This window comes from Paramacrobiotus metropolitanus, unplaced genomic scaffold (assembly GCF_019649055.1).
Source record: "Paramacrobiotus metropolitanus isolate TYO unplaced genomic scaffold, Prichtersi_v1.0 Parri_scaffold0000039, whole genome shotgun sequence".
NCBI lineage: Eukaryota > Metazoa > Tardigrada > Eutardigrada > Parachela > Macrobiotidae > Paramacrobiotus > Paramacrobiotus metropolitanus.
This window is the reverse complement of record NW_026570259.1, coordinates 87,025-104,066: the sequence shown is the minus strand read 5'-3', so window position 1 is coordinate 104,066 and position 17,042 is coordinate 87,025. Positions and strand designations below refer to the sequence as shown.

The 17,042-nt window shown below is 41.1% G+C and overlaps 6 protein-coding genes and 1 long non-coding RNA gene across 13 annotated transcripts; 4 read left to right on the top strand and 3 right to left on the bottom strand.

The window, feature by feature from the left end:
* The first annotated feature begins 155 nt into the window (after nucleotides 1-155).
* LOC129590209 (uncharacterized) lies at nucleotides 156-2,394 on the top strand. Of its 2 annotated transcripts, XM_055485314.1 has the most exons (7): nucleotides 156-209; nucleotides 478-673; nucleotides 767-882; nucleotides 997-1,190; nucleotides 1,289-1,377; nucleotides 1,596-1,871; nucleotides 2,220-2,394. In XM_055485314.1, the coding sequence occupies exons 2-7, from the start codon at nucleotides 659-661 to the stop codon at nucleotides 2,247-2,249; spliced, it is 720 nt and encodes a 239-aa protein (XP_055341289.1). In that variant the 5' UTR covers nucleotides 156-209; nucleotides 478-658; the 3' UTR covers nucleotides 2,250-2,394. The 2 variants fall into 2 exon arrangements, with proteins under 2 accessions (XP_055341289.1, XP_055341288.1); XM_055485313.1 differs by lacking the exon at nucleotides 156-209 and having other exon boundaries at nucleotides 335-673.
* Nucleotides 1,065-1,951, bottom strand: LOC129590210 (uncharacterized). The gene is made up of 3 exons (XR_008690721.1): nucleotides 1,811-1,951; nucleotides 1,457-1,528; nucleotides 1,065-1,347 (listed from the first exon to the last, which is right to left on the bottom strand). It is a non-coding gene; the product is annotated as an uncharacterized LOC129590210 (long non-coding RNA).
* Nucleotides 2,395-2,513: 119 nt separating the features above from the next.
* On the bottom strand, nucleotides 2,514-7,005 carry LOC129590208 (uncharacterized). 3 transcript variants are annotated; one of them, XM_055485310.1, is made up of 7 exons: nucleotides 6,881-7,005; nucleotides 6,496-6,579; nucleotides 5,998-6,412; nucleotides 5,051-5,386; nucleotides 4,801-4,883; nucleotides 3,606-3,908; nucleotides 2,514-3,281 (listed from the first exon to the last, which is right to left on the bottom strand). In XM_055485310.1, the coding sequence occupies exons 2-7, from the start codon at nucleotides 6,577-6,579 to the stop codon at nucleotides 2,982-2,984; spliced, it is 1,521 nt and encodes a 506-aa protein (XP_055341285.1). In that variant the 5' UTR covers nucleotides 6,881-7,005; the 3' UTR covers nucleotides 2,514-2,981. The 3 variants fall into 3 exon arrangements, with proteins under 3 accessions (XP_055341285.1, XP_055341284.1, XP_055341286.1); XM_055485309.1 differs by having other exon boundaries at nucleotides 6,758-6,996; XM_055485311.1 differs by having other exon boundaries at nucleotides 6,837-6,993.
* A 146-nt stretch (nucleotides 7,006-7,151) lies between these two features.
* Nucleotides 7,152-9,818, top strand: LOC129590229 (uncharacterized). Of its 3 annotated transcripts, XM_055485345.1 has the most exons (7): nucleotides 7,322-7,355; nucleotides 7,459-7,705; nucleotides 8,097-8,233; nucleotides 8,518-8,675; nucleotides 8,867-8,958; nucleotides 9,073-9,330; nucleotides 9,544-9,818. In XM_055485345.1, exons 2-7 carry the CDS (start codon nucleotides 7,646-7,648, stop codon nucleotides 9,577-9,579), a joined length of 741 nt encoding a protein of 246 aa, XP_055341320.1. In that variant the 5' UTR covers nucleotides 7,322-7,355; nucleotides 7,459-7,645; the 3' UTR covers nucleotides 9,580-9,818. The 3 variants fall into 3 exon arrangements, with proteins under 3 accessions (XP_055341318.1, XP_055341321.1, XP_055341320.1); XM_055485343.1 differs by having other exon boundaries at nucleotides 7,152-7,705; XM_055485346.1 differs by having other exon boundaries at nucleotides 7,152-7,705; nucleotides 8,091-8,233.
* On the bottom strand, nucleotides 9,702-11,504 carry LOC129590230 (acanthoscurrin-2-like). Its single transcript, XM_055485347.1, has 2 exons — nucleotides 10,679-11,504; nucleotides 9,702-10,054 (listed from the first exon to the last, which is right to left on the bottom strand). The coding sequence occupies exons 1-2, from the start codon at nucleotides 11,232-11,234 to the stop codon at nucleotides 10,047-10,049; spliced, it is 564 nt and encodes a 187-aa protein (XP_055341322.1). The 5' UTR covers nucleotides 11,235-11,504; the 3' UTR covers nucleotides 9,702-10,046.
* A 1,511-nt stretch (nucleotides 11,505-13,015) lies between these two features.
* LOC129590254 (uncharacterized) lies at nucleotides 13,016-14,034 on the top strand. Its single transcript, XM_055485387.1, has 2 exons — nucleotides 13,016-13,229; nucleotides 13,493-14,034. Exons 1-2 carry the CDS (start codon nucleotides 13,161-13,163, stop codon nucleotides 13,790-13,792), a joined length of 369 nt encoding a protein of 122 aa, XP_055341362.1. The 5' UTR covers nucleotides 13,016-13,160; the 3' UTR covers nucleotides 13,793-14,034.
* A 230-nt stretch (nucleotides 14,035-14,264) lies between these two features.
* On the top strand, nucleotides 14,265-16,252 carry LOC129590260 (uncharacterized). 2 transcript variants are annotated; one of them, XM_055485398.1, is made up of 3 exons: nucleotides 14,265-14,960; nucleotides 15,265-15,634; nucleotides 15,704-16,252. In XM_055485398.1, exons 1-3 carry the CDS (start codon nucleotides 14,688-14,690, stop codon nucleotides 16,048-16,050), a joined length of 990 nt encoding a protein of 329 aa, XP_055341373.1. In that variant the 5' UTR covers nucleotides 14,265-14,687; the 3' UTR covers nucleotides 16,051-16,252. The 2 variants fall into 2 exon arrangements, with proteins under 2 accessions (XP_055341373.1, XP_055341375.1); XM_055485400.1 differs by having other exon boundaries at nucleotides 14,271-14,960; nucleotides 15,265-15,630.
* Nucleotides 16,253-17,042: the final 790 nt, after the last annotated feature.

Genomic DNA, 17,042 nt, shown 5'->3' with positions numbered 1-17,042 from the left:
CTCAGAATATCATGCAGTATCTGGCAGTTAGGTAATGCGGCCAGTGATTTTTTTAAAGTTGTGTAATATTGCTGTATTTATTTGTAGGTTTCTGAATTTATGTCAGGTCAGTCAGAACGTAAGAGCACACTAATGAGTTGAATCTGTGCACATTACGGTATTAAGTGCCTACATAATCATTAGGGTCGATATAGATCTTTTAAATAATGGTTGGTAAAACTTTCGTAATACTTTGTAATGCCATAATATCGTTATTCAATTATGCTACGGTTTCAAGGTCTAACAAAATCTATGAAAGTGTAGTGTACACATTCAGTCACACATTGTCCCAAATTACGATATTATATCATTTTCAGGAATTTTGTCGATATGAATTACTTTGCAAACGTCAATTTGAATACTTCGTTATTCGAAATTGTTGTTGAGCAATATTGATCAGTTACTGAAATATTGTTTACCTTTTATCTACTTTTACAGCTAGCCGTTTCTTGTTCTGGAGTTTTCATCGTTCAGTATACCCGTACCTGCTTTGTTTTCCAAAGTACAGCTGGACAATTTTGTTATCACTCGCGCCGAAATTCACAATGCGGGAGAACTGACTGCATCGTTTCGTTCAATTTCCGATGGTGATTAATATTGCCACTAGCCATACTGCACCATGCTGCAGCTGCAGGTATGATTTTACTCCTTTTTATTTTACAGAGTACTGAATAAAATGCCGACATAATCAAGCAGCAATAAAAATTGTATATTTTGTGTATTTCAGGTTTCTCTGAGGACATCGCCGATATTTTGCATATATGCAATCCTATTCTCCGTTTGTAACGCCGATGCAGGGTCATCGTCTCTCTATCGATACAAACGCCAACAATACTCATATGCGTAATAAACCGTCTTTTCTAGATTCGTTAACTGTTTCAATATGAAACTTATATGAAACGAACACTGAAGCTGAAACGGTAATAACCGTAATACTGAATGTGTTTTTAATCGCAGATCATACTCTCCAGGCCAATACGCTGCAGCTCTAGCTCCAGCTAACTACAACTACAGCTCATCCGGCAGCACAGCGGGATCGCCGGGATGTCCAACATGCGCCACTTGCACACCACCATGCACGGCAAACCCATGTTTTTTCAGCTCTTTACCATACCACTGCACCCTGGACCAATGTACTCAAGCACAAAAAGGTCAGTTTTTGCAGATTAAAGAATAAGACTTCAGTTTATTTCGCTTGTGTTGATACCTGCGATTTCGCTGCTGTTTAATTTTGCTGCAATATTTTCAGACAGCAACGATTTTTCTATCTTCGCTCCCAACGTGAAAATCCCGAAGTGTTTCTTCAATCTGAAAGGGTTCAAGATTTTCTCCTTCAATGTAAGTATTGTATTAGTAAAATTTTCCACGCCAAAGGCAAAGCTAACGATAATAAGTGCTTGTAATACAAAGTACTTACTGTAATCTCGTTGCAATATCTGTGTTCACGCAGTGTAGGTTCGTGATGTGTATTTTGGACATATCCTTATTCCTGAGAACCATATGTTGAAGCTGATACACCAAACTATTTTAATTAAATTAATCGAAGCCTTTTATAGCTCTGTGCAAAAAGTACCGCCCAGACTAAGCCGGACGATACAACAAAAAAAGTGGAGTGCTATGGCGGAAATGCTGCCTATGGCGCCTGCTTCAGCATTACAGCTCCGGGGACACCGCCGAATCCAGCCAATGGCTACGTTCTAGTACCAGATATCACTAGTTCTAGCACTACGTGTCAGAACATACCTACTTCAACCACAACAGTAATGCTGACCTGTGCCATCAAAGCCACCGATGCCAGTTCGAATGTGGTTGGAATCAGTAATCAATTTACGGTATGGAGAGCGCCAAATTGTAGAAGTCATTTTATTACAATTAATTTTATCATATTTTATTAAAGCATTTTCTTCAAAAGTAAAATATGCAGTCTAAAAATTTTATATACCAAAATATCTTGACCCTATAAGACGCGCGCATCTTTCATTCAGTGTAACCAGGCTACCTCTGTATATTGTGACGAAACAGGAAATGCACCGTGTATTTTGTACAGAACCGTTACTAACAATGCTGGAAATACGCACAACTGTATGTTAATCAGTTAATGCACTCGTAGTCGGCGCTTTGAATCTGAATGTACGCTCGTAATATGCTGTAATCAGCAGTAATCTGGGTGGAATTTGCAGGTGACCATCTCGACGGACTGTACGCCATGAATTCCTCTGAATGCACCTACTGTGATTTATTTTAAGCTATTGTCCCGGCCCTGGGCAGTGCAATACCAGCGACCGCATTTTAATTAAACTGTAAATATTAGAAATAACGCTGCAGTTGCATGGATCAACTACAAGTACGAGTAATACAAAGTAGCACAAATCCGAATTCACTAGACTTTTAGTCACGAGATAGAAATCCATCGAATGCATGTAATATGTTTAAGTTATGCAGTTCAGGGAACATCCACACCTTTTGAAGTCAAGTTTTGTTGTTATAGGAGTAATATCACAAGTGCATAAAAGAATGGCAGCACAGTATCTACTTACTGAGACGGTAGAAAAGTGAAAGACATAAAATGAAAAACATTGCTTGTTAGCACATGAGACTTGAGACATAGCGTGGGAACACACTACGAAGCATTTCATTGTACTGTATCAGATGTCGCATTAACAAGAAATGAGTGGCTCAGAAGACTACAAAATCTTCGAAATGTTGTAATTGTTTATACATCATAAATAAATTACAATTTTTTGAAACAGAAAGTAATGTCCCGCTTGTTGAACTTACTCCCAGTAAATCTGGGTTACTACTGTTTTTGCACTACTTTACGCATGCCGTGCGTGGACGGATGTAAGCAGCAGACTGCAATTAACAGGAGATAAATTACGAACTAGTATGTTACAGTTAATAAAGTTAGATTAACCAGGGCGCAAGCACGGACTTGAACCATACTATCCAAAATAATTATTGTTCTGGTAAGGCGTCCCACTACTTCCATATAATCGTCCATTATAATTAGTGTTTTGGGTATTGTAGCCGCTACTTCCCGATAATCCTGCGTTATAATTAATGCTTTGGGAACTGTAGCCGGCGCCACTGTTTCCATACAAACCTCCGTTGTAGTTGGTATTCTGCGAGTTATATCCACTGGCGCCGTAGGTCGAATTCAAAAAATTATACTTTTTTGCCAGACACGAGTCCTTGGATTCCGGGCAGTAATGACAACCAGTACAATCCGTGGATAACGTCAGCTGCAAAAATTAACGTCTTGAAGGTACTGATAAGTCGCTCTCAGATTGTTTACAAAATGCAGACTGATAACACATACTGACTCGATAATATTAAAAAATATGTATCAGTAGTCGGTACTGTCTGTATGTGGATAGTACAGAGCTACTTAACCCACACATACAATACATATATAACGTGGTAAAATAAAATTCTGTTAGCACACGCTGTTTTATAAGCTGTATTCAAGCGAGTGACGTACAATATACTGCAGGTGCTTATACAGAAAATAGAACTGTACAGGAACTTCCAAGTACGACAAAGCGAGGAGGACGCCATGAGTGTACCTGGATGTCTTTACTTTCGGCCAGAACTTCCAATTCAGCTGGACTTCCTCCTGCCGCGGCTTTCCTGCACACATAACCGACATTGCATCTGTAGTTGGTGTTACAGGCTTTGTACGCATCGCAGCCCGTTTTTCCCGTTGTCTCCACTATGTAGTTTAAAGAATCCACTTTCAGGCACTCGTCTGGCGTAGGACTAGCTGAATTCTGGAGTGGTGGCGAACATTGTATCTCGTAACCGCAAGTGTAGCCGGTCAAAGGATTTAGTGGCCAGTCTTTAACGTCATTGGTGGGTTTGAAGCACACCTACCCTAGCAAAAACATCAATAACAGTAATCGATCAACAACGAAAGTCCAAGATTCAGAATTATTGCAGAATTACAATTTGTAGTGGTACAAATACAGTGGTACATGGATAATGTAATACGACTGATAGCACCAGTTGCGCACCAGTTGCTAAAGCTGGGATGTTGATTAGCTTGATTGATATTGTACAACTAGATGTTTTTAATTAGGTGATCGTTAATACCTCGTAATTTTCCTACTGTGATGTCTGTGCGTACTTCCAAAACAATAATCGCATAACAATAATCGTAATCGTAATCCATGGGCAGCTTTTTTTAACTATTTAGCGTAACGCGAGTTTTTTTCACTTTTTAACACAACTCCGAAATGGAACTCGCTAGCCATACCACCAAAACTCTAACGAAACTCTCGATAAAACTATATACATTGCCTATGGTAGCATAACTCGCGGTGTAATCACTTAAACTCGGTTTACCTCTATGAAAAGCGTAATTTGTATTCTCCTTGAAACTCTTAACTCAAACGGTACGTGGATGCATTTACCAGAAGTGCCCAGGTCTGAGCCCAGCGCTTTAAAAGGTCACTGCACTCGCTTATGAGAAACCGTGTTTTAAAACGTTTGTGAAGAATTGAGGTGTATACCGAATGAAACGGAAGCACAGATATTTTAGGGTGGGTAAACAAGTCTCAACCTTTTCATATACATATGATTTAGCTAAAGTACAACTATCCGTACTTGTATAAATTCCAATTGTACTCGTATATATGTTCCCCTTTTATAGACATGCGCTTACATCCAGATATATGTACATGTAAATAACTCGTTGATTACTCATATAAAGTGCTAGACTGTAAATATTGTTCGTAATTTTTCGAAAATAAGGCAACGTACCGCAAAATCTAAAACTTCGTAGCCTGCTTGCCCCAGTGCACAAATCGGCACTGACACCTGTTCGGGAGCGTAGACTGCATAACCTAGAAACATACTGTAGCGTGAGAATGCGTAACCAATACAGCAGAGGTCAGTGCAAAGGGATGCATAATTCGTGACCATCACAGTAAGATTAGGGAAATAATTTGTAGGAGCAAAATAATTTGTAAGAGAAAAGCGGAATAATCTGTAGGAGCACGCGCTTACTGACCAGCGTCTTCCAACGCATCGCACTGCGCGTTAGTGCAGTAGTACGGTTGTGTAGGATCTGTATTGCACGCATTGCCTTCATAAACGATATCGTATGCGTAAGTATCACGAGGGCAACTGCATTCTGTGCTGGAACCGTAACCGGTACTGGTAGTGTACCGGTTGGAAAGGGAAGCCGAATTATAGGATGTGCTGCCGAAGCTTCCGCTGTAGCCGAAGCCAGAGTTTACGGGTGACGGGTACCTGGAGCCGGTATATCCAGTATTGCCAGAAAAGGACGCCGATCCTGCAGTGTTATACGGTGCGGAAGGTCTAGAGTATCCGCCTGACCTTAAGCCTGTAACAACACATACCGTCTACAACAAGGAGTACAGATCATTCCGTATGTAGCATCAGTTCATATTTGTGAAAAAATTTTTAAATAGTATGTACTTTTGCTTTGCTACTGCACATTTCAGATCTGCGTAGCTACTGCAAAATGCAAATACGGAAATCAAGTTATGCTGCAGGACGCAGAACCTTGAAATAACGCGGCAACAGTATCGAGCTTTTCTCATTGAGGGTGTGACGCAATAACGCTTAGAACTTTGTTTGCTGCACCACCTAAGAACCGATTAAAATGTTCTGCTGATGCTTGCGGGCCTGCGGCTGATTAAAATCCACCAAATATTAGACCGATATTTGCTGCAGTTTTTACTTAATATCGTCTCCATGCCTTATTGGAATGCGTGATATCAGATGCATGCCCATATCATGCATAAATGATACGCTTTGCAGTAATGATAAGCCAAGACTTTTGTTTTGCTGTATTTCCTTTAAAAGCAGCTAGATAAACAATTTTTTGCTGCTAATTACGGCTAATTATATATGTACCAAGATATTACTGTGTTTGTTGCAGTTTTTACATAATATCGCCGTCATGCCAGTTTCTGTCTGTATGGTGCGTACCTTGGGATACAGCACTGCCGGCGTAAGAATCGCTGTCATCGTCCGCGTAATTACCGATTCGCTGTGGATTATTGTAACCGAAAGATGACGGCGAATTAAAGCTGCCGGATCCATAAGGCGATCCAGAGTATGGCGACACCGGCGGCCGGTACGGTGTTCCCGCGCTGGAAGCAGCTATGCCCGAAGAGTAAGGAGACGGTGGAACATAAGGAGCTCCCGAAGCAGACGATCCCGTGTTGGAGCTGGTGGCGGTCACTGAACTTCCGTAACCAGTATTCAGAGTGCGATTGCTGTTGGAAGGGTATATGGGGCCGTTACCGTTGGCGTACACATACATGTTTAAACTTCGGCGGGAAATTCGATGGTCTGATAGTGACTGGTCATTATCGGTAAACTGAACCACTGAATAACTGATCTGAAAATACAGTGACGATCGGGATATTATTTACTCACGAAATGAGTTGCTATAATGTCGGCGTACTTAAGGTAAATATTTACCTGAAAAATCGCAGAACAGATGCACCAAAGAGTAACCGGCCTCAAAATTTTCATCCTGAAGACTGTCGATCGCAAAGTGCACATCTAAAACTCAGTCCAGAAGTTAATTCAATGATTAAAAATTGCAATAAGACTTTTAGCGGACAACTTTGGCACAACTATAGAACGGCACCACGGATTACAAGAAGGGTATAGTTGCTGTTAATTGTATTGCATTTTGCATAGCAAGCATCAAAATCTTAGTTTGAACTGCATCACGCACTGTAGCTTAGAGGCAAGCAGTTATATTGCATAGTGGAAAAATAACCAATAAACACTGATTATCAACCGTTCAGTATTACTTATTAACCAGCGTAGCTGCGCCGGTTCGCGCGCAAACACAAACCCTGTCTAAATTGTTAGCCGCAATGTTGGCTGAAAATGTCTCACGCCCGAGAGAATAATGAGCCACAAAAATTAGAAAAAACCACGGGCTCTGGATTTAACCATCGTGATGGAGTGGTGGTCGATCATCTGGATTGAAAATCGGAAACATTTTTTCCGCAAGTGCAAAAGGTTAATTTCGCCCTAATCAGGCTGTGATCGGCAAACTGGTGTTCGTTGCTCTGAATAATTAACTTTTAAGTTCAAGTTTAGTACGCTGTACCCATGCGGCACGCCGCATTAATGTATCGATGTACATCTGTGTTTTTTTGAGGCTTCTCCACATAGCTTCGTTGGCATATTAAACTACAAACTCACAAAAGATTATAACAGGACCTGATAACAAACAGCATTAGGTTATAAGCGTATTCCAGGGACAATTTCTAATCGCTCTGTGATCGTTCGCGTTTTTGGGACTAGTTGTACAAGTGGTACTAGTAAGTGTCTAAAATAATTGCTGCAGTTGTGCCCTTTTCCTTTAAATTTGTCTAGGTATTCGTATTGATGTCACTACAAAACTGATACTGGTGTCTATCGTAGAACCTCGAATGGTGCAGTTATAGGATTATGGTCAGCACTGGCACCGTAATACTTTTGATCTATTCTACGTGTGCGTATAGATATTTCTTATAGAACTATTAGTTGTTAAGATTTTTCTTTGTTTTTGCGTAAGCCCGTTCACATCCAGTGGATTCGCGTAAATTTACATGTGCATGTTTTTTTCTGCATGGTTATATGTGAGAGGGGTTTTCTTTTCTCATTCGCCAATATGCGCACAATTTTCAAGGTATCGATACTGGTTTAATCTAGGGTCAACAGTTTTTCATTTTATGAAAAACATTATTTCTCACGAAATGTAGGCAATTTATTTGCATGCCGTACGTATAGTTAAGGAAAAGTTAATTTACGTACTTGTATTTCAGACACGTTTTTTTAACGATAAATGTCCTTCATAATACTATAAGGTTTAATTTCATGTACGTACCACATGATATGTCCAGCCGCATCATTTTGCATGGCTATTAAAGTTAACCAAGAACTGTGATTGACCTGCCCAATATATATTATCTATTTTACCTGCGATTGTGGTACTATTGATCGTAGTAACGTATTATCTAAACTTCTTGCTTCGTATCAAAGACGTGTATAATACTTTTGTAAATCTACTAAAGTTTTAGGTTCTCTTTGTACTCACAAGCGTTACATCTGGCCACATATCGGCGCAGCAAACTGTATCGAGCTCCAACTATGGCGCTTCAAATAATTACTACCAAAGCCAATCCAGGACTTCGTCCAACTGGGGAGCTTACCCATTGTAAGTTGGTCAAATAATGATAATTTTTAAAAAAATTAGGCACAAGATTTTAGCATACATGCATACAAAAAGCGCGCTGCTGTCCGTACATAGTGTTTTTGAAAAGCGAAAATGAAAACGTAGTGCCGTTAATATTAATCAGTTAATGTGTCCGTGGCTTAATGTAACCTAACGTAAAATGCATAATTATTTTGCTGATAGTGCATACGCACTTGTCACTTGTGTTAATTTCTATCTATTATTAATGGCGATGTATTGGCTCATCCCTCTGCAAACGTGCTTAGATCGTCTGCCGGAGCTAGTTCGTACAAGCAACGTCAGGGATACGCCGCGACCAGCAAAAGTTACACCGGTACCTGCACATACTGCAAGGCTAACCCTTGTTATGCCAGTTCCTTACCTTACCACTGTACACTGGAGCAGTGCTACGATGCCATGAACGGTCGGTGATTTTGCAAATAATTTATTTTTTTTAAACCGATGGACATGTGGCCAACGTTGTTTGCGATATTGTCTTACATTATACGTAGTAGATATCATAACATAAATACAAGCACTCGTACAACATAGGATAACATAAACATAGGCGTTTTGTGTAAAAGAATACGGTAATATGGGTTGGACTTTTTGCAGCGGAGAACGAGTTCACCATATACACGCCGTATACCATTACGATCCCATCATGTTTTCTCACCCACAAAGGATTTAAATTATTTTCCTACAATGTACGTAGTATCACTGCTTCTGTGCATAATTAAAGTAATCATTGCTATGCCCATGTACAGTACCAATTAATTTTAAATCAAAGCCAACGACTTATTCTTTTGCGATCCAAACAGTTGTGCGTTAAGGATCCCGCCATGGTACGACCGGAGGTGGAGACAACCAAAAAGGTCATATGCACGATAGAACAAGACTGCTTTATTGTGAGTCCTGACAGCACCGACGATACTGATGGATTTGTGTACGTATCGCAAACGGACAACGCTTGTGATTCCCTGACATCAAACCTTCCACGCACGCTATACTGCGAAATCAAAGCATACGACGCCAGCAGTGGACTGACGAGTATCCTGGGATTCAGTAATCCATTTACAGTACGTCAGAATAAATAAGTAATTTATAACTTCTGTTAGTTCTAAGCTTTATCAACTTAAACGATCATGATGGGACGCAATAATATATTATACAGTCAGTATAATGTACAACAGATAAAATTGTTCCTATTAATCGCTCTATTAATTATTCATAAAGATTTGATTATTGTCAGGTAGTACCGATACCGAACTAAGTGCTTTCTTTTTTTGCAGGTTACTATAACGGAGGACTCTTGCTCGGGTAGCTAGTAACTACTACGTTATAACGGACCGGCGCTACCGGACCGCAGCAACTTCCTCGGTAGTATTTTACGCGCTGTAATTAATTATTAAGACGTGGCTGAAAAATAAAAAGTGATCTAATTTATTTTACTATATTAACTACTGTATATTGCAGTGTAAGCACTATCAAGCTTCTATGTGAAAACAAAAATCCGAAATTAGCTAACTGAAATAAGATTTGATGATGATGAATCACCAAATAAATAATCCCATTGACGATTATCAGGAGTCAGAAAAACAAAACAGTACGTAATTTCTCGCTATCGAAAACAAATGTAATATATTTTCATTACGAACAAGAAATTGTCTTTTTTGACATACGGTGTCCATAACCATACAAGTGAATCTGGCGTTTATTGCGGGGAAGATGGTAGCAACACAGGATACTGGCGGTAAACAAATGTCATGTGGTTGAACAAGCAGTCCATTTCCGATTATCGACCTACACATGCACATGCATGCATCAGTGCAAAATATAATAATTACTACAGTAACAGATTAGAATTGTTTGCGTACTATTATGACTACAGTAATAATATATATGGGTCAAACATTTCGGTCAAGTTCTTCTATCACAATACCTAACAGGTAAATTTTTGCACTGTGTTGGTAATGCATGGACAAACTTAAGAGAAAAGGCAAACTAACTGAAATTACGTTAATTAATTTCATACAACTCCCTATCAGTTTTAGTTACAGAGAGGGTGCCGCCCGTAACCGGCGCACTAGAATGTTGTACAATTCAAATGCGTATTTAGTTTTATCATTTATAATTACATTATTTAATCAACTCCAATTACAAACGTGCAATACACGACAGAGAATGTACCGTTAATGGACTACAAGAGCAGACGTGAAAAATCGTCCCCAGTCCTGTTCTACACAGAACTCGCTGGCTACACATATACATAAACCGAGATTTCGTTTCAACACAAAAAAGTGCAATACTTAATTTAACGCAAACGCCGTAACAATTATTTATTAGACATTAAGTCGAGAAACAAATACAACGTACGTCGCATAGTTCAATGTATACCAGTTTAGCCGCTATACGGGCGACTGTTACCATAATTTCCACCACCGCCTCCGTAATTTCCGCCACCGGAGCTGTATCCTCCTCCTCCTCCGCCGCCATATCCTCCTCCTCCTCCTCCGTAGCCTCCACCGCCATAGAAACCCCCTCCGTATCCTCCTAATCCTCCCAGCCCACCGAAGCCTCCCAGTCCGCCATACAGGCCACCGAGGCCGCCTAAGCCGCCACCCAGCAGGCTTAGCGAACTAAGCCCACCCAGACCGCCGTATAATCCCAATCCGCCCAATCCACCCAGTCCACCCAATCCGTACAAGCTGCTCAACCCGCCGATTCCCCCGAGACCCCCTAATCCCAATCCCAGACCGCCTAATCCCAATCCACCCAGTCCGCCGTACAGGCTACTCCCTAGACCACCGCCGTATCCTCCATAACCCCCGTAACTGCCGCCCCCGTAACCGCCATACTGTCGCGTCTGCTTCTGGACACCGCCGGTCGTATTGGCGGTGGTCATGGAGAGAAAGGTCAAGAGTAGCAATAAAGGTGTCCCCGTTAGCCATCGTATGGCGGCGGTGAAATGTCTTAATAACATGATAGTAATAACAGTAGTAGTACGTAGTCAGCGATGATTTTGTGATGGAAAGTTGCAACAACAATGAATCCGTAGATTGTCAATAAAAAATTGATGGTACCAAATAGCCGCGATGGTCAAACTAGCAGAAACTGATCAATGCTCGACACTGATCATAATTACTGCGACAACAGTACACACTATACCATCGTAGGGCCGTGCGTATGCAAATAAAAAATACACTTTACATAAAGCGATGCTCCTGGTCAAACGTTAATGATCAATGCAAGAGTGAACAATCATTACATGGGCATGGTCCAATTTATGTATGCCGTGTTTGCCTTTGTGGTCAAGCTGTTTATGCTTATAGACGGCAGATGCGCCTGAATATGGTGTTATTTGGTTGGTCTTGTGCTGAATTTAAAGCCCTCTGCATTGTCATTGTAAAGGTTAACGAGACGATCTCTGTGTGTCGTAAGGCAGCCGTGTATGACTCGATGACGCGGTATACAAGTGTTTTACGTGTAACACGTTGAGATGGCGCTTTTCCGCTTAGGGTTGTGTCCGAGCTCGGTAGAGCCGGGACGCAAAGATGATGATGCTCATCACCAAACAAATAATCCAATTAGAAACTCGCACGACCGGACGCTGCTGACCAGACAATGGCCGCCTTTGTTTGTTCTGTTGTGAGCCTGACATTATGCGTGTAAGCAGCTTAAACCTGATCCGTCATGTACGCTAATGATGCTGAACAACCAGAAATTAATTATTACTCACCTCGCAACTTATGGCATCTTTAGCGCAGACATGAGTAAATTTTCTGCATGCCATTCCGATAAACATCGTGCGGTACCTGCATACACACAGTACGTGTACGTATGCACGGATACAGTCATCATCCCGAATACGTTTTGTAACTCTGAATAAAATCTTCTAAATATTTAATACGTTTTGAACGCAGTTTAGGAAAATTAAGGATGCCTGACTTTTGGGGACCGAGGTAAAAACTTCAGCACATGCACGCGGCCGGATACCGCTAACCCTTCAACAAAGTCGAAGGGATTTCATATATTTACAAATTACAATAAGAGCGGACCATCTGCCTGCCTGGTCTCAACGTTGTAATAGACCACAACAGAGATACAACGGATTTAACCCTTGCGAATAGTTTTGGCAACTTTTGCGCCTTTCGGCAGGCACTGCTGCAAATGAACCGGAAGTTCTTATAAAAGGAAACAACTTCATGTAATAAATAGGCCTCTAAACTAACCTAAATAGCCGGCACAATGGAGCGCATCGGCTTTTGTAACCTTTCCCTACGCAGCTACGCTACTACTTATATACGCTACCGTACTACTTATCGTTAGTTCCGTACTATAAAGTGGGAGTAGCTGTATCAGACGGGCTGGGCTGTGTGGATGGAGTTCCGAGTGCATGCTTTGATTTAGCTTCGTTTGTTTTGCACTAACACATACTGTAAAATAAGGAATACGCTCATAATCATCTCGACCTTGATTTAAAACGAAACCTCGTTTTAATTGGAAAAAATTCAAGAACAAGGTTTCGAGCAGCAGTTCTCACCATATTGGCGAAAATTCCTCGCCATAATACTGTACGACTTTAATTATTGATCAGAGGTTACTGATCATACAGGCTGTTTTAATATTATTTCCCGGAAAAGCAGCCATATTTGAATAATACTTTGACGAAATTATACAATTCAATTTTCGATTATCGAAGCGCGTTGACATGGGAACGAAATGTAAAGTGAGATATTAGAAACGCAGGTACGCATGAAAATTAATACAATGATAATCCGTAAAATCGAAATCCAGTCGTATAGTGACCTTGCGTATCTGGTTCCTAAATTCCAGACGGTAGAAGGCATAACCAAAGAACAGAATCGCAAGGTTTAGCAAATTTTACAAAAAGATTGTTTCCGTCAAAATGGCTAATAAAGAACAAATGGACATGTTAGAGTCAATGTGGCGGCTGAAAGAGGAAGTTGCTAAAAAGGTATGACCGTTATAAAACTGCAGCACGTGTATTGTAATACAGTACGGTGTATCGTATATCTATACAAGTACCATAAGTCACGTACAAAAATAATCTGCTTCTGGACTTATTATTGTCATTTGGTTACCAGTACTGTATACAATGCTAAGAATATTCGTAGACATCGTAGTCGATTTGCCATTTTAATGTGATCATAATTTCATCTCAGGGTTCTAGAATTGTTGGTATTAAATATGTAAGCAACTGTCTCTTGCTGTCTGCAGAGAGAGACCACGCCTAAATCCCAACTGAAGTGTGTTAACTGCCAACACCATCCGACGGTGTTTCATAGCGACAATGCAAAGAAAGAATTTGAAGAAATTTCCCAGTTATGCGGGGCATGTTGGGAAGTAATCACACTGCCACCGGATGCCGACGAATACGAAGTGGAGAACGCCAAAGAAATTCTGAGGCTGCAGAGTCGAGAGTTTCATCATAATCCGCGAGGATGGACGTGCTTAACGTGCCAGAAACGTATGAACCATCGGTTCATGCATGACAAATGCAGTTGCCTTTCATCTTGAGACTGCCAAATTGCTAACCAAATTCGAAACTCCCGTTTTTTTCGGAGTCCTGTTTTGGCGAAGGAGTACCAACTTTGACCTTTTATGATTCGCATGGCTAGTACTGTACATAACTGACTGTCACTAGAAGTAGAGTGCTTGGGCCTTTTGTCGATAGAGCGCTGCACGATAAGATATTTGAGCATTGTGCGTATAATTTTACTACAATAATGGCTAAAGTGAATAAAATTATTTTAGTTAAATGAAGTAACCTTTAATTTAAAACAATATTTAAGGCAAATAAAAGTTGTGAACTTTCTACCAAAATTTACTTTGCCTGCAGTGAATGCTGGCCGCAATGACAGATATCACAAAAACTGCGTGCACTGTAGTATAAGATGTAGAACATACACATGAAGTGGTCAAACACAATACGCATTAACACCGCAAACCATTTCGATACAAGTGATGGTATTGTGCTGTCATTAGGTAATTTCGAAATGACGTCGTATTAAAAATACTTGCGTGTAAACCGCATATTAAACAATATAAACTATGTGCTGAATACTTGTACCAGTTTATGCGCATCGTGTTAAATACTACTACATGCACTTGGAATAACCGCTTAAACACGCTACATTTCGATTTTCGAACTCTTGAATGGGGAACAGGAATTCGCAGTCGCTGGCATTCCACCAATTTGCATTCCTCGGTAGCTCGATCCATTGCGCGATGCTAGCCAGACGAAAATCCCTAGGAACGCATGATTTAAGGGAATTCGAGGCAGTGATCTACGCATTAGTCGCATTCGCTTTGTGAAGAACTGTTAAGCGTCCTACAACCGATGTGGCGGTGTGCACTGCGTACGTATACTGTTTTCCACTGACGGCAGTTTTGACGTCAATTTGCTCCGTACATGTTAACACACACCAGGATGAATATTAGCAACCGCAAATCCAGTGGACCGTTCCGGTTTTTGGTGGAACCTGTTATCCTAGGCACCGTTATCCTGCTAGCTGTGATGATATTAACACCGCTAAAGGTGGATGCAATTCGCTGTGATTATTATAAGGACCCCGAGTGCAGGAATAATCCTTTTGATGTTCATAACAAGAACTGCACAAGTCAGGAAGTAAACTGCTCTCCTGAAGAACCCTTCTGTCATGCATCGTTCGCTGTTTTATTATTGGTATGCAGTTTGCAGATTGGTTTGATACATTGGTTCGATTTTGTGCACGCAGATTTTTATTGTAAAACTTCATAATAACTTACTGATATTGTTAGTAACGGTCATTTTACGTTATAGGCACAAAACATTCAGGATCAATTTTTACTACACCTTACTGATTTCTTATGACATAAACCGGCTTCAGTTACAATAAAGTGAATAAACGCAAATAGCATAGTAAAAGTGCGCAGTAGATACAGCGCATTTGCTTGTTATTAGTTGCTTGCATTTTGCTTGTTATTAGTCTGTTGTTCAATTTTTGTAGAACGGAATAAACCGAACGGTGCTAGCAACCAAAGGTTGTTGGTCACCACAGGACAGCGCTCCCTGTAAATCTGGCATGCAGTCTTACTGCACCAATACCAAACCACCGGTGCCGAATCCAGCGAAGCCAGAACTTGGGCCCACTTACTTCTGTTGCTGTGATGGCCCACTGTGCAACCAGCGACTGGAAATCAATAAAGCCTTTGGAGAAGCGGATTCTATTTTGCCTTACATTACCATGAAACAGTATAAACAGTATTTGCTGGACGGGCCTAAACAGATTGTTGCTGCCGAATCGACAGGAACGATTACATCCGATCAGAACACGGCATCGGTGCCTTCACTTCCTTCGCCAATAATGCAGCCCGTAAGTGAGTACTTTTCCCCAGAATGCAGCTGTTGTGAAACATAAACCAGTGTAGAGTATTTTGACTTTGCAGGAAATGCGGCTATCCATTCTGCGCCAGCGTTTCCGTTTGTTGGCGCAGCAGGCGGCCCGAGTTTACCGCCCATGTCGTTTTCGCGGCCGGCGCCCATTCCTGTGTATCGCGAGGACAAAGAAGCTGAGGCTAGAGCACGCAACAGCCAATCGCGGAACGGCACAAAACCCGTCGCGCAACTGCAGCTCTCGGGTGGCCTTGAAGCGAAACCAAGCGAAATTGCGAACCAAAAGGATATAAGTGGGCAGCACAGCAACTTTTGGCTTCTAGTGTCTGGCACGGCCGCGGCGGTAATATTTTTTGCTTTTGCTCTGACAGTGACAATCGCTGCAATTCTTGATTGCTAACGAAGACGCTCGTTAACTTATTGTATTTTTGTACATTTGTTTGCATCTTTGTCGTCATTCCTGACTAATTTCATCGTAAATTTTCATTGTGAAACACGTTTTAGGAACAAAAGTGTGACATGCTTGCCGGCTAGACTCATTTATCCAACATTTGCGTCGCGAACGATTCTTCGTACATACATCGTCAAGCAATTTAATGTTAAGACTCAGAATAATAGAAGATTTCAGCTGATTTCAGTTCTGAGTAAGTAACTTCTGACACAGCAGCACTAACGTCGACAGCTTGAAAAACATAGAATTACGGTCTTGCCTACATTTTGTTGTTTACTCACACCTGCTTGTATTGCTCGTGATTCGGTAAGAACAGTAGGGTCTTCAGCTTGCGGCCCTGCGCACAAGAATCCGACTTCTAATAACCGGTGGAAATCCCGTCATAACATCATTGTCCAAACTCCAAATCCCCGTCTGGAACACCGACGATAGACTGCTTGGCATGCTAGCATTGAACTGCCAAGCAGTCTATCGTCGGTACTCCAGAATCTGAGAATCCCAACCATATTTTCATCCAACATGTACACTATCAAAGCCGCGGCGCCCCGCAAGTAGGCAAGGTCGGAATTACTCTAATGGTATCTGTGCTGTAACAATCTGACAACCACTTATTAACTGTTGCTGCACAAGTGCACACGCTTTAAAACAGAAGGTAGGAAACTCATAATTGTTGATCTGTTATTGTGACACTGACCATCGCCAAAACTCGAAGAATTTATACTGCATCTGCTGCCGATTGCACTTCGTCGTCATACGTCCTAAATATTTTCGGATGTACTTACTGGTGTATCGACAAGAACTAAGAAATGATATCATAATTAACAGTGATAAGCGGTCGTGTAACATATGCTTATCAAATATCGCGTATGGGCACTGACCGTACTAAATCCGTGGCTCCGTACCTAATTTTATCATTCCTCAGTTATTAGTTTTCATGTGTG

Bases quoted from the DNA above. Each gene is read 5' to 3' on its own strand.
- LOC129590209 (XM_055485314.1), top strand. The intron at 1,378-1,595 runs GTAAGTATTGTA...AGCCTTTTATAG, and splicing joins TCAAGATTTTCTCCTTCAAT to CTCTGTGCAAAAAGTACCGC. The intron at 1,872-2,219 runs GTATGGAGAGCG...TGGAATTTGCAG, and splicing joins GAATCAGTAATCAATTTACG to GTGACCATCTCGACGGACTG.
- LOC129590254 (XM_055485387.1), top strand. From the start codon at position 13,161: ATGGCTAATAAAGAACAAATGGACATGTTAGAGTCAATGTGGCGGCTG. The intron at 13,230-13,492 runs GTATGACCGTTA...TGCTGTCTGCAG, and splicing joins AAGAGGAAGTTGCTAAAAAG to AGAGAGACCACGCCTAAATC.
- LOC129590230 (XM_055485347.1), bottom strand. From the start codon at position 11,234: ATGTTATTAAGACATTTCACCGCCGCCATACGATGGCTAACGGGGACA.
- LOC129590208 (XM_055485310.1), bottom strand. From the start codon at position 6,579: ATGTGCACTTTGCGATCGACAGTCTTCAGGATGAAAATTTTGAGGCCG. The intron at 4,884-5,050 runs GTCAGTAAGCGC...GTATGTTTCTAG, and splicing joins CGATGCGTTGGAAGACGCTG to GTTATGCAGTCTACGCTCCC. The intron at 3,909-4,800 runs GTACGTTGCCTT...TTGCTAGGGTAG, and splicing joins ACGAAGTTTTAGATTTTGCG to GTGTGCTTCAAACCCACCAA.
- LOC129590260 (XM_055485398.1), top strand. From the start codon at position 14,688: ATGTTAACACACACCAGGATGAATATTAGCAACCGCAAATCCAGTGGA. The intron at 14,961-15,264 runs GTATGCAGTTTG...CAATTTTTGTAG, and splicing joins CGTTCGCTGTTTTATTATTG to AACGGAATAAACCGAACGGT. The intron at 15,635-15,703 runs GTGAGTACTTTT...TTGACTTTGCAG, and splicing joins GCCAATAATGCAGCCCGTAA to GAAATGCGGCTATCCATTCT.
- LOC129590229 (XM_055485343.1), top strand. From the start codon at position 7,646: ATGGTTATATGTGAGAGGGGTTTTCTTTTCTCATTCGCCAATATGCGC. The intron at 8,959-9,072 runs GTACGTAGTATC...CGATCCAAACAG, and splicing joins TTAAATTATTTTCCTACAAT to TTGTGCGTTAAGGATCCCGC. The intron at 9,331-9,543 runs GTACGTCAGAAT...CTTTTTTTGCAG, and splicing joins GATTCAGTAATCCATTTACA to GTTACTATAACGGAGGACTC.